Source organism: Lissotriton helveticus, chromosome 4_2 (genome assembly GCF_964261635.1).
Source record: "Lissotriton helveticus chromosome 4_2, aLisHel1.1, whole genome shotgun sequence".
Taxonomy (NCBI): domain Eukaryota; kingdom Metazoa; phylum Chordata; class Amphibia; order Caudata; family Salamandridae; genus Lissotriton; species Lissotriton helveticus.
In genome coordinates, this window is record NC_136064.1 from 5466698 (window position 1) to 5487267 (window position 20570).

At 43.5% G+C, this 20570-nt stretch overlaps 1 protein-coding gene across 1 annotated transcript in view; it reads right to left on the reverse strand.

The window, feature by feature from the left end:
* ARHGEF9 (Cdc42 guanine nucleotide exchange factor 9) overlaps positions 1 to 20570 on the reverse strand; it is a 231909-nt gene that overhangs the window by 89252 nt on the left and 122087 nt on the right. The window contains exon 5 of the mRNA XM_078640104.1: positions 18510 to 18639. Coding sequence (XP_078496230.1) covers positions 18510 to 18639 — 130 coding nt within the window. The remainder of the gene's footprint in view (positions 1 to 18509; positions 18640 to 20570) is intronic.

Below are 20570 nucleotides of genomic sequence, written 5' to 3' on the forward strand. Positions count from 1 at the left end.
TACTGAAAGCATGATCCCTGTAGTTCCCCCATCTAAGTTTTTTTTTTTATTGAACCTTCCACATGGAAGGATCAAATTAACCAACACGTTCCTAACTAGTCTTATCACATTCCCAGATGTTCGAGCAACTAGTGACTATGGTAGATAATATGAAAAGCGACATGCAACTCTCATGTTCCGACCTGCAATCCTGCGTGTGTCCGATTATAGCAATCTTGACCAAGGTTTTGTGTTGTTTCAATGGTAGCTGGGATGTGACTGTGGTCATGCCAGGTGATAACAAGGATCTGATGTAACATTTGGCATAATTCACTATGATTTCCAGCACAGAATGGAACCAACAATGATTTAATGTGAAAACACTGAACTTTATTTGCTCTTTCTGCCCCAGGCTGCAGTAAAATTAGAGATGTGAACATATTAAAAGTCACTGAAATGTTACTATTGAGGCAGGGCAAAATATGAGGCAGAAATATGTGTAACTGGCTAATTCCTGCAATGTTGTAGGCTCAAAATATTTGGCGTCTCTCTTTTTTTTTGCTCATTCGCAATAATCGCCAAGCGATGCCTTTTTCCATGTCTTATGCACCACCCCCTAATTTTTTTCCTTTTATTTTGGACAATCATTTTGATTGCTCATCTTTGTGTGACCTGCAAAGAAGGAACCTTGCTTTCTAGTACATCGGCAACATTAAAAATGCAATTGAAAGGATTGCCCAACATATCTATCCTTACTCGTTACTACTACCTTGATTGCAATATCTCCCATTTGATCCTGTCAGATATCCCATTTTTATTTAGTTTACCATCCTAGTAACTGCAAGAAGGCTGCTCAGCTTGTCGATGGATTTTTTGGGTGGCGCAGGGCAATGGGCCTCCCAAAAGATGACCACGTCAATTTCCCTTTATTGATAATGGTTTTATTTTAAGAGACAACACACTCTATTTGATTTACTCAGACATATGACCTCCTGTGAAACCAAGATAAAGTTGAACCATCCAAGAAGTTGCACCATCTTTTGAACACAGGTTTCTCCGGTTATGATGTCATTACCAACGTGACCTGATGTAATTTGACATGTAAATTATGACCTGATTTGTAATGTCACATGAGATGCCTTGGATAATCTCACTAACCATCCTTTGTGGGGTAATGACACAGCATCCATATGCTATCTGATGTCATTTGACTGTATTGTGTTCTATAGCATGAAGCCAGATGCTACTTTGCTTCTTTTATAAGTTAATTTTAATTTACATTTGTATATTGCTTTATTCCACATTCCTCGGTTTCTAAGCACTATAACTTCTACACGAAGTCCTTACAAGGTGTCATCTTCACTGTGAAACTTGAACACAAAATCTTAATAACATTTGTTCAAAGAAATAAAAATAATGTCCCTGTACCTGAGGCTTCCAGTCAAAAAGTTGAGTTTCTTTCTATGCCATTTGCCATGTGGTGCACAAGTGAAAATGGGGCCTTCATCTCTTGTAAATATTAAAGATTATATTGTGGTAGTATTCCGGTACTACTGTGATTAGGGATCCCTTTAATACATCAATTACATGTAGCAATCCCATGCACCAAAAACGTGACTTTTGTGTAACAGCAATTAATTTGACATGAATATTTATTACAGTAGCTTAAACTGAGCCTCTAACCAATTTGGGTCACATCATCGGCAGGGTAATCTACTGTTTACCAATTGTATATTAAAAGAGCAAACTATATAAACATTCAAAGATATATTTCAAGGATCTCTCCAATGTGCCACATCCAAGACTAGAGAATCACTCAAATAATAAGTTTTAAAATGGCTCAAACCAAGCGACTCCATTGGACTCAATAGTCTCAGCTGCATAATTATATGAACGGATAGTCCAATGCATCCCATCAGGAATATTAATGGATGGTGTTGTGCATCCAATCAGGAATACTAATGGATGGTCTGGTGCATTCAATCAGGAATATCAATGGCTAGTCAAGTGCATCCCGTCAAGAATATTAATGTATGGTCCAGTGCATCCCATCAGGAATATTAATGGATGGTGTAGTGCATCCCATCAGAATTACTAATGGATGGTCCGGTGCATCCAATCAGGAATACTAAAGGATGGTCCGGTGCATCCAATCAGGAATATTAATGGATGGTCCAGTACATCCATCAGGAATATCAATGGATTGTTTAGTGCATCCTATCAGGAAGGTAATGGATGGTCCGGTGTATCCCATCAGGAATATTAATGGATGGTCCAGTGCATCCCATCAGGAATATCAATGGATGGTTCAGTGCATCCCATCTGGAATATCAATTGATGGTTCAGTGCATCCTATCGGGAATGTTAATGGATGGTCCGGTGCATCCCATCAGGAATAATAATGGATGGTCCTGTGCATCCTATCAGGAATATTAAAGGATGGTCCCGTGCATCCCATCAGGACTATTAATGGATGGTCCAGAGCATCCAATCAGGAATACTAATGAATGGTCCAGTTCATCCAATCAGGATTATTAATGGATGGTCCAGTGCATCTCATCAGGAATATTAATGGCTAGTCAAGTGCATCCCATCAAGAATATTAATGGATGGTCCAGTGCATTCCATCGGGAATATTAAATGATGGTCCTATGCATCCCATCAGGAATATTAATGGATGGTCGAGTGCTTCTCATCAAGAATATTAATGGATGGTCCAGTGCATTCCATCAGGAATATTAATGGATGGTCCAGTGCATTCTATCAGGAATATTAATGGATGGTCTAGTGCATCCTATCAGGAATATTAATGGATGGACTTGTGCATCCCATCAGGCATATTAATGGCTAGGTCAGTGCATCCCATTAGGAACATTAATGGATTGTCCAGTGCATCCCATCAGGAATAATAATGGATGGTCCTGTGTAACCCATCAGGAATATTAATGGCTAGTCCAGTGCATCCCATTAGGAATATTAATGGATGGTCCAGTGCATCTCATTGGGAATATTAATGGATGGTCCAGTGCATCTCATACGGTATGTTAATGGATGGTCTGGTGCATCCCATAGCGAATACAAACGGATCGTCCGCTGGATCCCATAAGGAATATTAATGGATTGTACAGTGCATCCCATCAGGAATATTAATGGATAGTCCAGTAGATCCCATCAGGATCAGAAGAATCAAATACAAATCTCAAAGATGGTTCAGGGCAGCAACTGGATTCAACCGTATCAATCACACAACTGTTTCCATTGAAGAGTCCAACGTATTAAATAATATTTTTGCAGAATAGTCCAGTGTGTCGCTTTGGGCTCACAATATCAATTAATTAAAAATCCGACTGCATTTAGCAGCATCACTCAAACAATCATTTTCAAAGAATAGTCCACTGCACCCCAGACAATGCAATAGAATTAGACATTAATTTCAAAGAATAGTCCAGTGTTTCTCAAAAGATGGAATAGAATCAGACAATCCTTTTAAAGAACAGTCCAGTGTACCCCGGAAGATGCAATAGATTCAGACAATAATTTCAAAGAACAGTCCAGTGCATCCCAGATGATGCATTAGAATTAGACAAGAATTTTAAACAACAGTCCAGGGTATCCAAGAAGATGCAACAGAATCAGACAATAATTTTAAAGAACCGTCTAGTGTATCCCCAAAGATGCAAAGAATCAGACTATAATGCCAATAATAGTCCAGTGTATCCCAAAAGATGGAACAGAATCAGACAATTTCACAGAACAGTCCAGTGTATCCCCAAAGATGCAAAGAATCAGACTATAATGTCAATAATAGTCCAGTGTATCCCAAAAGATGGAACAGAATCAGACAATTTCACAGAACAGTCCAGTGTACCCCGGAAGATGCAATAGAATAAGACAATAATTTTAAAGAACAGTCCAGTGTACCCCAGATGATGCAATAGATTTACACAATATATTCACAGAACAGTCCAGTGTACCCCAGATGATGCAATAGATTTAGACAACATATTCACATAACAGTCCAGGGTACTCCGGAAGATGCAAATGAATTTGACAATAATTTCAAAGAATAGTTCAGTGTGCCCAGGAACATGCAATTGAATCAGACAAAATTTCATAGAACTGTCCAGGGTACCCAAGACGATGCAATAGATTTAAACAATCATTTCAAAGGACAGTCCAGTGTACCCCAAAAGATGCAATAGTATCAGACTATAATTTAAAAGAATGGCCCAGTGTTTTCCAAAAGATGCAAAAGACTCAGACAATAATTTAAAAGAATATTCCAGTTTATCCCACAGGAGTCAGAAATCTGCCATAAACTCATTTAAAAGAAATGTCCAATACTCCAATCAGGGCTCAGTTGTGTAAAGTAAGCATATTATATCAACAAAATAGTCGAAAAGATTCTGTTGAAGTCGATAGTTTCATTCAAACAAGTATTTCAAAGAAGTGTCCAGCACATTTTATTGGTCCTAATAATATCAACTGGAGAATTCCAATGGCCTGATAGGTTTAACACACTAGAAATAGCTAAATCACTGTTCTCAGATAAGCGAGTACTCAAGCAACAGGAGTGAGTCTTAAGCAGACCCACCCCCTCAATCACTTTAAAGACTTCAAGTTGAAACATGCAGGGCAGGAACAGATATGAAAAGAGTCTAAAAAATAGATTGTATAAACATATACTGCCACAATATTTAATACCCCTACACATCTCCCTACAAACATGTCAACACACACCGAAGCAAGCCTGGAAGCACCTTATTAGCTAACTGACTCCTACAATACATGGTGAGTCAGTTTGGCTCGATTTAGGAGCTTAAAACAACTGGAATTTTATATAGGTAGATATTCATATATGATAGATATTGTGGTCAATGCGGTTTGAATATCTGCAGTCTACAGAAACACCACAGTAGTCTCCGCTGCCACAAACTTCACAGTCAACACTACCAGCAGCGGCTTGTGTAGGTAATTGCGGTGGGGCGGTGGAGCCAGGTTGGAGGGGTGGGGGTGGATTCGACAGACGACCATGAGGGGAAAATAAATAAATAATAAATTTTGCCTCGTCGTCTGTCGAAATTCCCCCGACCCGGCCCTACCGCTCTTACCGGCACGGGCCACGGCTGAACACCACCATCAAACCACGGTATAATCAAGTGTGGGGTCATCTCCACCTCACAAGTATGTACCTTTACATCCTTCAGAAATTGTTCACCGAAAAATGCATGTAAGATTCTACATATGGATCGTGGTGACATTCAACACCGACAAACCCATGTCCCACATGGGTATGACCTCCGGACTGGAGATCCTGCATTCACAGCGGCATGTAACGAATCCAGGACTCACAGCGGCGTTCTCGAAGTAGGCTAACTATACACCATGTGTTGTTCTTTACACAATTACTTCCACAAGGGCTTACCAAACATATATGTTTTTCTTTCGTAGACAGCTGAAAACAGAAAAACCATAAAAAAAACAATAAACAGTAGGGTCACTGCCCAAGCGATAACTAGGCCTCGCAACCCATCTGAAGATGTGATTTGGAGTCGGGTAACTGTGGGCTGCTGGGGAATGTCTAAGCACCTTAAAGCGAGTTGCCGCCTCTGTGGTCAGCAGTGACCACTGAACAAGGTAAGGGACTTCCTAGATGCCCCAATCCACAGACACAGGCGTCGGCTCTTATGAGTGCCCCAAACATGTTGCTTACTTAATGCGCCTCTTTCTACATCCTTGGCCACCTAGGATGCTTTGGACTTCCGGAGTCATAGAAAATCAGACTTTTTCTGGGGACAATCCCCTGGTGGGTCACTTCATGACTGGTTCTTAGGGAGCTGTACTGTCAGACTACCATATACAAAAATCTAGTTTGGCATAAATATTGTGTCCTAAATATAATTTCCAAAATACTGCCCCATTTTTGTATTCCGTACTACAATTAAGTTACATATTCCTAGACAATATTTAGGACATAATATATATGTCAGATGAGAGTCTGACAACAAAATTCTGGCCCCACACCGAACTGGAGTAATTTGTAGGGCTTCACACCCAGGTCTGCAGTAGCACAGCTCCTTGCTGCATCTATTTATTCCTCAAAGTGCCCCCCACTGTCTCCTTTCCAATAACACACACGTATTTGGCACACTGACAACCAAACACTCCCAGCATTCCCACCTACACTTCTGTTGCTATGGGAACCATGACAGTTTGCCCGCCCTCTTTAAGATGCGCCGCTTCACTGTCACCTGAGGGGGAGCCAGGTATGTAAATAAGCCTCTTTCTTCCCTGCCTGTGACCTCGTCATAGCATGGATTTCATTCCAATCCTTATAAACGCTCCTTCTCTAAAGGGGGGGCTAACATGTATATAGGAGAAACATTCCACCGTCAAATAAGTTGACTTGCGTAGTAGGGGCAGTGGTAGGGCAAGATCTCCCCCCACCTCCTTCCAGGCAGCAAAATCAAAAGGTGGTGCAAAGTTTATCTAACCAGTATAGCTGTAGTTGTGCAAGACTCCTTCACAAACGGCACAAGCAGCCAGCCCAGAATGACAGCAAGCTACCTCAACACAGATCAGCAGTGGAGAAAGCTGCTTCCATACACATGGTGAGCTTGAGCAGGGTGTGCTGCTTTGACAAGCCCCTGCAACAACACTGCTGCCTCTTTTCACTAAGGGACGCACACAAAACATGACATCAATAAATGCACACTCACAAATGGTGGCACATCTTTATGTGTACACACACACAAACACACACCACCACAGAAGAACAGGAAAGATGGATGTAGTACTAGATGTGGGCAATTTCCAGTACAAATGTATTGACTTATCCCCATACAGTGTGCACCCCCAAACTCTTTAAATAAAATGTGGACATGTCTTCAGGAGTGCTGAGCCTGTACACACTCCAATCCCATGCCCTAGAGCTGCTCCTCTTTATATTCTTGAGAACAACCACTGCCAGGTATTGCTTTTTTATGTGCTATCATACCCTTAACCTCTGAATGTCACCTGTCCACCTTCGACTCCTACACGTGCTCCTCCCCGGGGATCTATCGTCTAATGCATGTCTTATGGAGATGCCTTAGAATGCCTCATGCCCCCTTTTCTTTCGTCTCTAGCAAAGATGTCGGCGGCATCTTAAAGGATCCCGCTCATCCCACTACTGACACCGCCCCATGTTTGTACGCATCCCGCAGAGACCGCCCTCTGATCTAAGACACTTGCCGCTGTCCCAGTTCCACCTTCTTTGTCGGCCACGGAGAAAGGAATTACTTATTCTGTCAGAGTTAGACAACCAAACAATTTCAGATTACTTTGAATGGCATCGCCGCGCTCTAATTAGCGGCCATGAATTTGATTACTGCTTTGGGCAATGCCGGAGATCAGACTGAGGAGACACAGAAAAAAAAGATGTCTTCCTCATCAGCCTCATTTTTGATGCCTTCTGTTGTTTGAAATTTCAGCTGTAGTCTTCGCGGTTCATCATCCCCCCGAAGAGCTTTTCTGATCAAGCTTGCCTGCCTTTGAGGCCGGATGCCTTTGTGGCACGCGTCACGATTATCCAACCAATTTTTGATTCTGTGGAAGCCCTAATAGGCTTACATCTTCCTCTTGATTGACTGGAACACTGGAAAGCTCGACCGCTCCACACTCACATCTGCCCCGGCACGACTCTCAACATATCTCACAAAAGGCGTTGACGCCACCCCCAACCATCTCATTAGTTTGCTGCTGGTTCCTTCTGTTCATCTTCTCACTCCATAACACGTGTTTTTATGTTATTGGCAGTGTGAAACCAGGTGGCAGAGATTTGGGGAAAAACTTGAGGGTCAGTCACGAAGAAAACGTTCCACCCTCAAAGCTGTATGGGCATAATCGAAGCACATATAACATGCACTCCAAAAAATCACCATTAGCTCATCTATGAATCAGAGTTTTGATATGCTAGACATGCACTATTACAAGGAGAACATATATGGAGGAGCTCAAAAATGTTGCTTTCATCTTTGGAGTTTGCGAATTGAGCGTAACCTGCAGGTTGGGAGGCTGAATGACACTACAGGAGGATGCTTCAAGGCGTTTTTGCAGCTTCCCCAGGAAGGTGTGACCTATGGGTTCACACAAAAGGCCAGATGAAGAAAAGGGCAACCCTTGTGGGCACCTCTGTTTGGCTTTCTTGGGGCTTAGGTCTTAGAGCTCACCACTCTGCCATGGCCATACTTGAGATAAAGTTCATTCCATTCCTAAGAAGTCCAGGGCACTTCAGATTCTAACTGGGTGAAGGAAACCCTTTTGGAACTTTGCCCAAGGTAAGAATCTTACAAATGTACCAGTGCACATTCCAGATCATACATGTTTCATTAATGCCCACTCTGCGGCATTACATGCCTGTGATTTATGCGAGGTGACAATAGTCTACAATATTGACTCTGATAATCTAAGAAACAAGGTCCATAGATACCCCAACTTCACCAACATTTATCCATAGACTGCATGCTCACTTCACACAACCAGACAAGTGGTGGATAGCATTATCAGTAGAATTAGCATCCACTTAACCTCTTGCTCCAAATCCCCCAACTCCATAGTAGATGCAAATCTACGTAAGTGCACTTGCAATAAATTACTCACCTGCTGCCACCATCCAGCCGCCTTCCTCCGCTTTACGGAGAAAGCTCCAATATCCCAGTGAAACTCTTCCTGACTTCGAAGATTCTGCCAACTACAGGTATCTTCAATTTATGGCTGGTGACTCCTCCAACCCCCCAGAAAATCCTTCCTGACCTCTGAGAAATAATGCCCTCAATCCTTTTCCCCAAGGTGGGTCCCTTCCTTGACAATAAAATTAAACACAGGATCCAGACCACATTGCCTGCAATACCTCTCTGCGAGCTTTCTGGTACAACAAGGGATATGCATTGCTTTTAACAAACCCCTCACCAGCAAACAAGACAAACACACGTCCGCCTCATCCGCAGTCGGCTCTGAATTAAAGCTCCTTTGGAGCCAACTTCCAAAACAGTCCCCTTGATGGTTTCCCAAACTTCCTTCTCAAAACACTTCCCCTAAACCTTTCTCGGAGTAATTTGTGAATTCTGAGAAATGCCAGCATGGTGAATCACCCCAGCTCGCTCATCCTTAATCCTTTGAAAGAGAGATTTGGTCAAAAGCGTTTTCAAAGAATATTAAAAAGTTAAACAACTTTATCATGTATCTGTTTCGATTCCTGAGTATGGATAATGATTAACACTTTTTTTTAACAGCTTTAAAAGCTTTTGACAATTCCTGAAAAAGCAGAAAGTGGAAATAGGTGCATAACTTGATTTGGTAAAAAAAATGTGAGAGCAGGGAAAATGAAAGTTAGCTGGAGTATTTTTTTTATTTCTGTTATGACCCTATACTACGAGCAGGCAATGATAGGATGCTTTTAGGGCAAACAACAGCACAAGACATAAAGTAAGAGTGTAAGGAAAGTAGGGGCAGTGGTGGGAAACACACGCCTAGGCTTCGGCAATATTAACCCACTCCCAGGGTACACAGACTCACACCACTTTCATGCCTCATTGCTAACAGGGGAGTTGAGGTAGCCAGAAACTATAATATCCTAGTATTGCATAGCACATGTAAACATGGCATAGCGTCACATACCATAACCCTAGCCTAGTGCCTCCTGCATTATCCTGTGAGGCACGAATGCCAACTGCTCACTGCTTGACACCGGAGGGCTGGCCTCCCCCTTCCACCTTAGTGTATACTGTTTAGACTCTTAACAAATGCTGACATTGTTGAGCCTCACAACTTATGTCAAGTTGATGGTGTGAAAAGGACCAGGAATGAGTCTTGGATATGTGAGGGAAGGGATGCTCGAGGGTCATCAATCACAGTCGCGTGGAAGGACGTGGGGGCTGTCAGACACAGGTGGGGGTCACCTTTGCTGTCCCCGGGCTGATGAATATTAAATGCCTCTGCAATGGATGCCCACTTAATCCAGTTTATTTACAGAATAGGCTGCCTTGGAAGGGGCTGCGGGCGCAGTGCGCGTCCAGCCGTCGGGCCACGGGATACTGATAGGTCTCCTGTACTAATGATGCTCATCTAGAGCGCAAAGTGGCTGAGTGTCCCTAACCCCAAAAAAAATTCTAAAAAACGTTGCTGCTCCTTGGTATTGTAGGCTGTTATTGTTGTGTTAATAGAGCATACCTACTAAATTAAATTTAGACCAAAAAGGGCCCTATTAATGAAGTGGGCTCAACTTAATGGTCAGGAGAGATAACTATAGTCGTTTGACAGCTATAAGGTGCTTAGATACTCTTCTAAAAAAGCCCACCCTGTTTTTAATACAGCTTTATTGTTCTGCATTCCACCCTAAGTGCGCCAGGTATGCCCAGACGTGGGTCCTGGGCTCATTGTGCCACTGGAATCAAGCTATCCTGGGTGAATAGGGGTGAAACCCCGAAACCGGTCCTAGGATGCTTGTTTCCGGTCCAGGGAGGACCTGGCTTGGCAGTACGGGTTGGACTGTTCCCATGAAGCACAGGATCAAGACTGATTTGCATATGGCCAGGTCTAAACTGGGGTGGAATGGTGAGCAAAAGAATCATGGATTTAACCCAGGTCTCTTGATTGGGGGTGAATGTTTTGATTTGTTCTGCATTCCATCCATCAATTGTGGGTCTTTTGCTTTATTGCCTGCTGGAACATCCAAGAGCCGTTCTCCATCAATAGAGTTTAGTCAAAGGTTTATTTAAGCCAGTGCTTAAGTTTAATAGGTTCATGCGTCTGCTGCATCATTCCACATACATCCTAAGGATCACACTCTTGAATCTAGAGCACCCTATTCCAACTTAGCCTTACACCCTTGACAAAAAAGCATTGGCAATGTCAATAAGTCTAGGTTATGAATGAAAGTGCTTTGTGCATCATTGATAGGTTTGGGAATTCAATAGGTTGTCATACATGCACTCTGTCACTCATGTTTGCACTCATGCATCCTTTCACCCATCCACTGACTCATTCTAGCATCTACCCTCTGACACAACTGCTATAAAAACACACAAACTTCACAATATATGCAAGACAAATGAAAGGAATAAGAGTAGAAAAAATAAAACATGCTGCCGTTGAAAGACGGAAGGTATATGTTAGTGATATTGAAACTAAACATAGCAGCGGGTCTCCGTCTCGTAGAGGGATTTATATAGTCTATCATTGTGTTAAAGTTCTAGCACAGTCACCACATTTACAATCAATGTGTTGGCCATCTTGGAATGGTCATACAATGATACTAAGGACAACAGCATTCCATAATGGTCTCCTGGTTCAGAGGAAATGGTCACGTTAGATGTGACGCACTGCAGATGAAACGAATGGCAAGCAAGCAACCCATTAGCACTGTTTGGAGAGCTGCAGTATTGTCTTTAGAAACATTCAAATAAAATAAGGAGGAGCAAAGAAAGGTAAAGAGAACTATAAAAGGAGACAAGTGAAAACTAAAGTACTAGCCAATCAGCCCTGAAATTGAAGCATGGTCATTCTCAGGTGGATCTACACAAGTAGAAAATACTGTCATTCACAGGCAAGAGAGCCATTGACAGATATGGTCTGAACCATTATGCCATGCAATGCGCTGTCATGGATGGAAGCAGAGTGTAAATGACACTCATGCAGACCAATGACAGAACTGAGCAGACCCAAAAGTCCCTCTAAGTATATGGATATATAGATATATGCATTATATAATGATTTATTTTAGTTCAAGACCCTGGCAGACAGCTAAGAAGAGATTCTAGCAAGACATATCACATGTGGTTTCCAACACCAGTCCTTCCCTACAAAGGTAATCTGTGATATTTCATGTAAAAAACAATATCTGTTGGCTTTAATACAGAGAAATAACAATACACCTGTAAATGCTTATTGCCTTTAATATATGCTTTTCTCAAACACGATGTCAGGCCTACTGCGTTTATAATAACTTTTCATGATAAACAGATCAGACCTAAGGCATCAAAAATATTTTTTGCTCATGACCCAATCAGTGCTGTAGCTGTTGTCATTGGCTTGTCAACCATAATCAACTCTACAGCATTGAGCATCAGCTTTCCACAAGGCAACCATCCGAAATACTGTCATAATATACAATTTTATACAAAATTACAATTGGCAAAGCAAAATATTAGCTTTCCTAAGGGAGTCTAAAACTGTTATAGTAGTGCATATCTTCAATCATCACATTGTTTACTTGCCTACAGTCTTTAGCACAATTTAACAGCAATCCATCCTTTAAGCTTATTGTCTTTGACACATGCTTTTCGCAAAAAGAAGGTCAGGCCTACTGGCACCTTTATAACGTTTCATAATAAACAGATCAATCCTATGAAATCTGGCATGGCTTTTCCCAATGCACTAATAAGGCCTATAACCTTTATCATTGGTTTTTACACCTTACCCAACGCCGGCCTATTCAAATGCACATAAACTGGCAGCCATTATGCATAAAGGTATAAAATTACAAATATGTATACAAATAACAGGTTGCAAAACAATATACAACCCCTCTCAACAGGGCCTTACAAGAATCAACACAGTGAAAACACATAGGGTTTATAAGAGTGGGTAGAAAAACACCAACGGCATTGCATACTATGTCAATACGTGAGATTACATGTAACAAAATACCTGTCTATGAAATATAACACAATGTAACAACAACCAACTGGTAAATGCTTACTGGCTTTAACAAATGTTTTGCACAATTATTAAGTGTCACCAACTGCCTTTGTCATAACATTTCATAATAACCAGACCAGACTGATGGCATAAGACATTGTGTTTCCCAGTGCAACAATAAGACCTATAGCTGGTCATAGCAAACGCAACAAGATGATGGAGGAGTGCTGAAACTTTGTAACCACTCGCCTCCAGTCTAGAGATCTGAGTTTAATCCATCGTTATTTTGCTCACTATGCCACCCCAGTTTGGACCCAGCCATATACAAATCAGTCTTGACCCTGTACCTCATGGGAACAGTCCAGCCCGAACTGCCAGGCCAGGTCCACTCTGGACCGGAAACAAGCATCCTGGGACCAGTTTCGGGGTTCACCCATCTTGAGCCAGGGTAGCTTGATTCCAGTGGCACAGTGAGCCCAGGACCCACGTCTGGGCATACCTGGCGCACTTAGGGCGAGAAAGCAAAAGACACACAATTGATGGACGGAATGCAGAACAATAAAGCTGTATTGACAACAGAGTGTGCGTTTTTTAGAAGAGTATCTAAGCACCTTGTAGCTGTCAAACTAGCTTCAATCCAGTGGCAGAGCGAGCCAGGAACCCACATCTGGCTTGTCACCATAAACAACTCAGGCCTACAGCTTTGGGTGTAAGCTTCCTACAAGGCAACCATCAGACACACAGTCATAAAATTACAAAGGTACACAAAAATACAGTTGGCTCCGCAAAAATATGATCTCTTCTAAGAGGGCCTAACGAGGATGGATTCTCACAGAGAAAACCTATAACCAATTCTTGTCAAATGGGATAACCAACACCATTGCCTGATATGGTAATATGTGTAGCAACCTATCTGTAGGCTTTATTAGAAAGTAATAACAATCCACACAAATTGCTCTTTACTTTAACTTCTGCTTTTCACAATAAGTACATCAGGCCGTTATCATAACATTTTAAAATAAGCAGATCAGGCCTCTAGCCATGATCATTGTCACCATAACCAGCTCAGTCCTGCTGTATCGAGTATAAGCTTTACCACAATCCAAAAAGTGCGATACATGCAGCCTTTTTAGTGGAAGCCACACATTTGGCCCAATCAAATCCTATACTCAGGAGAACCAACATATGGGTGGAACCTAAGCCCCTCTCTTAGTAGTACTCTGAAAGCAATTTCTTGTTGATCACGTAAGGTATGGTGACAGTTGCACTCTTAAGTCAGATCTGGGCATCCCAAACTGCTATCCAACATAAAACTGCACTCTGAAGTCTAAAGTTAATGACGACAGGTGAGGATTCTGAGTCTCACGGCTGCCCTCCACCTACCTGTGCTGCTGCCAGAGAAAAACAAACACTGTAAATTATCTATTTATCTAAGACACTTTAACATCATTACAATAGCATGTGTGTGCCCCTGAAAGTTCAAGCGCAGGCAGCCATACTGCTGCTGGCTCAGGCAGGTAGATAAATAAACAAAATAATCACAGCTGAATGGAAGGGAAGCACTTTTTCTGTGGAACCTTACAACTTCTGCTCAATCAAAACATGCACTCCTGGCTACCAACACATGGGCACCCCCAAACCCCTCTCTGTATACTCCTGAAACCAGTTTTTTAGGTTGATCACATTACGTCTGGCGACAACTGCATTCTCGAGCCAGACCTATTGAGCCCCAGTGAGCAACCTGGTATTGGTCCAGTGCCATATATAATGCATGCTGTTATAATAAGCACACTTCACAATTAGGAGAATTTTAATTAAAATGTACCGACATCTGATTGAAAATGCTTTTCTGCCAGATAAGAACCCTTAATCAGCATCCCTCTTCAGGTATGCTTCTTGAAAACATGTCGTGTTTCGAAATGTGATTTGCCCACTAGATTAGGAAGAGGATGCTTACGCCTGCCTACTGATTGCTGCTGACCTGTGACCCGCAGTCCTCCAGCCTGAGTGCCTTACAAAACCCGAAGACAGGGAACAGCATCACCAGGGTTTCTGCACAGCCACACTGCAGGTATGATGAGCCTCGAGGAGAGAAGTCAGAAATGAGGAATATCTGTCTCTGTGAATGTTTGATGTGTCACAGGCTTTGTGAGTGCATCAGGGCCCTTATTTGCTAAAAAATATGCAGGTATGACAAAAACAAGCTACGTCACACACTAGGGAACTTGCACTGCCTTTGCTCTGTTATTCTAAACGAAAACAATATGTTTGGTGTTCCATACTTGTAGGAGACAGTTCTGAGGATGTACAGAAAAGGAGACTCTGAAAATATTGAACTGTAGTCAACCAACCTTCAGCCCTGCCAGGTACCACGCATCAGGCGTTAGCCCGATGCATTGTAGTGTGGTTTGGGTGACCAGGCGTCTCAGATTTGCCAAGACGGTCCCCGTTTTTCACCAGTTGTCCTGGCAGATTTCAAGAAATTTAGCTCATGTCCCGGTTTTTAAAGAGGGACGACTGAAAATGAGAGGAGGTGTTTTTCTATGTTTTACAAAGCAAGGATAGTTAGCAGTTGTTCATTAACAGGCAAGCTCCTAAGCTTAAAATTGCATTTTATGTATGTTCTTACTGCTTGTTCTATAATTTTCTGCTGATGAGCGCTGTCATTCTGTGCGCCGTCCTGAAGTAAAATTGTAGACCTTGTTCTTTTTTTGTGAAATGTCACGGTTTTTGGCTTTAAAATTCTGGTCACTCTAAGTGTGGTGATCTGCATTGCTGCACTGACATGCAACGTCAAGCACTTATAGCGCCTCCTCTGTTGTCAAGCCAGAGCACTGCAAAATGAGCACACTGACCGAAAGCGAGAAGCCCACGCGGTCCGCGCTGCTTGCGGCAGGGTTGGGGGCTGGCTCAGCTCACTCTGGGCTGGCTTAAGGAGCCTACAATGTAAGCAGGCCGGGGCATTAGATTCACTGATGTGACGTCACGAGTGACGACTCAATGAGTCAGTCTGAAAATGGCCAGTGGTTACTGCTGAGACAGCCTACAGACACTGCTGAGACTGTCACATACAACACATTGGCGGGCCTGGGAGCCCGCTGCAGACAGTTTCTGTTTCGTCAGCGGCGCAGCACACCACTATAGGTACTGAGTGTTGTTGTGCCCTACCACAATGGAGAGTGACGACCCCATCACCCACGACCAGAGGCGCCGCTGGAGAGGTGGTGCGCTGGTAGCCTGCACTACAGTGCCGTTCAGCACTGCCTAAGCAGTCATGCTCAGAATGCCGCTGCAGCGTGACTCGTTGACTCGAGTCCTGGACCAGCGCAGCCGCTGCCCACAGTGCAGGTGGGAGCAGGGGCGTAACACAGGCCCACGCATCCCCCGCAGTGCGGGGGGGCCCTCAAGCTCAAGGGGGCCCCCTCAGCACTGCACTTCGTCCTGAGAGCTCCAAATAGAGTCTGGAGGGTTCCCCTCCACGTACCTGGCAGGGGGGCCCCCTCAATTATCGTTACGCCACTGGGTGGGAGTCGTCACAGAGGGCTGGCCAGCTGTTACGCCGTACCATGACTTCACTGCTCACTACTAGTAAGTGTCACTACTTTTTCCAATATCCAGTCATTTCATTTACTTTTGTGTCTGTCACTACCTACTTATCCTAATAATTTAATTTACGTCATTTTAAGGGTGCGTGACCATGGTGACGTCTCATGATCATGAACCTTAAAATGACAGCTGCTGAGGTGTCAGAGCTTAGCTATCAGGGAGCTGAGATCATGATCTGCGCTGAGGCCCCTCTTGCATCCTGTAGTCAGCCGGGTCCCACGTGGCAGAGAGCCTCAGCAGACTCTGTTAAATTGATCATGATGCCATCAAATTTAATTGATTGCGGCCAGGGAGGAGCTAAGAGGCCCATTCTGGGTCGGCGCAGGCTGGCGAAGGCAATGAGAATCTCTATTTAACCCCTTATGTGCTCTTGACGGCTCCATGCTTTCATGAGCCACGGGCGGCGTGTCCTCATGCCGATGTGGAGCTGTCATGCCATCACCGCTTCTCCCACACGGCACTAATTCCCCACCTGTGCGGGCGAATTAATGAGCGGGCGTAGTCTTGATGAAACCACACAGTCATGAGCACACGCCGCCCGTGACTCATGATGGCGTGGAGCCGTCATGAGCACCGCAGCGCTGCGTTCGCCCCCTAGCACCCCCGCGCTGCGGCGGAATTCACGGCGCAGGGAAGGGGTTAATTGTAACTCTGCCGCCCCGCAACTGGAGTCTGACGACCTATGCTGTGAAAGGATGGTCAATTTCCTGCCTATCAGTGCCCCATCCAGAGGCCCCAAGAATTGTTGCTGCGGCTGCCTGGCAACAAAACTTCAACACGTGTCTGGTTTCGACACGCTCTGAGTCTGGGAGAGCTGAGTAGGTGGTGCTTTATTATCTTTAATCCGTTGGCTGCGCCGCCCGTTTTGCGAAAGTGCCGCACTTCTGCAAAACGGGTGGAGCCGCGTCGGCCAATGGCCGACGGCAGCATGGATAGGGTTAAAAGTCAGGACAGCCGGGCACGCCTCTCACACTCTCATAACAGCCGCGGTGCTACCAGTTCTTCTGCAATTGAGATTTCCTCTCACAGGACCCTTGTGACCACAGACTGACTGTCTCATAGATCGCTAGTAAAGCAGAGTGTTTGAACCTGGCTGAGCCAGTGAGTGTGACAGACAGTGACTTGCAGAGAAACTTCTTACAGATGACACTAAAAGTTTCCTTCCATTTCTGGTGCTTTGCAGCAGTTTTAAGATCTTCTTAGAGTTTCTCGTTGCTCAAATGGGTGTAATTTCTGATATTTTTATGTTCCTTCACAGCTAGATTTTGCATGTGATAAAGTGTTACTCATAGTCGTTGAATGTCACTCATATTTACACTGAAATTATGAAAATGTCACACTGAAACCTTGGCAGCTATGAACCTTAAAATTGAGTGGGTGATAAAAATGACTTAAAAACAGCTCTTTACATGGACCTTACTTAAAAGTTGTGTAGTTTTCTTTAATCGCTGGGGATTTCCTCCTATAATTATTTTTTTTAACATTTCAATAAAAATAAAAACAAATAAGCATAGAAGCCCAACGTTTTTGATGCTGGTGAACGCCAAGGCAACCAATTTTTTATTCCAGCTCCTGCCTCTTTCACTCCCTCCACCGTCCTATTTCTGGCTTTCACTCAAGAGGATCTTTTTCATCCCATCTCTGCCTTTTGTCTCTGCTTTCCTATCTTACACTTCCTTCTTCTTTCTCCGTTTCTGCCTTTCTCTTGTTATAGGTCAAAGTCTGATGATGAAACGCAAAAGTCCCTGTCCTCAAACGGCAAACCGGCACAAATTAAGAACTGGATCTTTGTGCTAAGACCTGTCCTTCCCCACGTCAGCCTGACATAACAGCCACCAGACATACATGGCAGCGGAAACTTGAGCCTGAAAGCCATTTGTGGTAAATATACAAAGTTTACGGTTTCTTTACATGATGCCATTTTATATAAAATATTTACTGGTGTAAAAGGGGTTTACTTGTGTAGAGGGATGATTTGAATCACTCGGTTTTCAATGCATTCTTACAAATTCATACCATGAAAAAGGATGCCAGCTAGTGCTCAGCTTACCACCAAAAGCAACAGCAACAAAAGGCTGCAAACACATGATAATGGCAAATGGCTATCTAGAACACAAAACAAGGCATAAAGATTTTGCTCCAAGGATGCCACTGACATAATCCATTCTACAGAGGTTGCTAGAGCTGCTAACCTGCAGGTGCCCACACCAGAAATTCTGTCTCTGGGATTGAAGACAAGACCTTACCTCCCAGTCTAGAACCGAGGCCTGCCACTGGGCGATCTTGTCGATGTTCTCCAATCGTCTCTTTCTCTCGTTGATCTGCTGGGTTACGTTCCTCATGACCGCGAGTGCTGCAGCCACGTACCTGTAATCGCTGCAAGATACAAGAAGACCCAATGGAATTACAAGGTGGTTGCAAAGCACACAGTCCCAAGCATGATCTTAGTACTGTTTTAGGGGACTTTGCACATTAAAGATTTTATTTTCACCAGTTCATTTAAAAAAACTACATTTTCAGGTCCCAGATTATTTAAAATAGGGCAATTTGGAAGTAAACCATATCCAGAGGTGTCAATGTTTACCTAAATCCACTGTGTGTAAATAAACTCTACTATCATTATTTTAAAAAACTGAGAAGGGTAACCAATAAATTGTTTTCTCCCACTCAAGCCTTTTCTACCTCAACTGAGCTTCTTTAATTTTGACTCCATCTTACATTTGTCATCATTTTGTGTTGCCTTTACACAGGCTGCTCTATTCATGAAGTGTCTCTGCCCTTTGGACTGCAACGTGTTGAAAACCCCCTCTGTCCTTGTTTTGAAAACCAATCTCAGACACCAGCTGGCCTAACTGCATACAGACATGTCCTGCCATTACTGATTGACCTATAGGTGCTGTAATTAATTGACTTGTGGGTTGGGCAGAAACACGACGTAAGGGGGACGTTCTGGTTATATGATGCCTTGTTTTGAATGTTTTCCTATTGGCTAATATTTTGCAGATCTTGTATGTCCATATTAGGTATTTTGCATGCTTGCAAAAGCTAGGACTGCCCCTTACTTTTGTGCTGAGTTTGTAACCCTAAGCACAAAAAAGGTCTCTGTGTTCTGTACTCTTTAGACTACCTCATGCAGTTGCTAAGGTTCCTGTGTGACGTAGTCTCACTTAATTAGGTATAATAAAGATGTCTTTTCATATTTCAGCTTCTGTGCCAAGTTCTTTGTATTAGTGAGACCCCTGAGATTGAAGTTTACAGGTCTTCACAACCACCCCTTCCTTTTTCCCCATTTATCGGTCATTTGCCACTTTTGTTGTGATAGCAGCAGAATTTACTAGATCAAAATGGTCTTGTGTTTGCACCTTTTCGTAGACTGATCCATACAGACTCCCAAAGGGATTGTTGGGAAGTGGAATGGTTCAGGTTCAATACACTTTCTGTTAAACAGTGCAGCCATCTTTGACTAGTAAATGTGGCCACCATTACCATGGAACCACCTGCCAATCACTACCTGGGAGACTAAGCTCTCCAAGGGAGCTTTAGAAATCCATTGGAACTACTCTTTCTGCCCTCAAAAAATGCACACAAGAAGGACCATAAGTTGCATCAATGGAGAGCAGGGGCAATTTTACAAATACAGCGCACTTTCCTTGTTTGCTCCATGGTGCAACTTTTAAAAGTTGCGTTCTGTGCAAACAAGGAAAGTGTGCCATATTTGAATGAAGGCGCTATCCCATAGGGCAGCCGCAACTCGCACTGCTCTGATGAGGAGTGTATTCAAGTGAAATATGGAGAAACTGTTTAAAAGCTGCTGCAAGTTTAAATGTGCAGGCGGCAACCCACCTGCACTTTTACGGGTGATTAGGGATCCGCTTCACCAGAGGGCTGCCTTTAGGAGGCGCACTTTCAGTGTGCCACTTTTTACCTCGGTAGTTCTGCGCATGTCCGTTGGCCGACGCGGCCCCGCCCACGCAATAGAACGCCCGCAGCACGGCGGATTTTGCACAGAGGCAAAAGTGGTTATTTCATGACCATGAACCCATGCAATGAGAGAACGCCCCCTCATTATAGCGCTAGTACAACATGTGTATCACAGAAGGGGATACAGAAGGGGACGCACAAGCATCTGAGCCCCCTTCTGTAATACCATAGTGCCTACCATAGTGCTGCGGGCGCTCAAAGCAGGTGCACACACCCGTTGCCTCCAGGGCACAGTGTATGATACGGGCCCAGATGTGATTTGAGTTGGCGACCAGCAGCATTCTACTCTTATCAAAGGCAGACTGCAACGAGACCATAAGGAAACA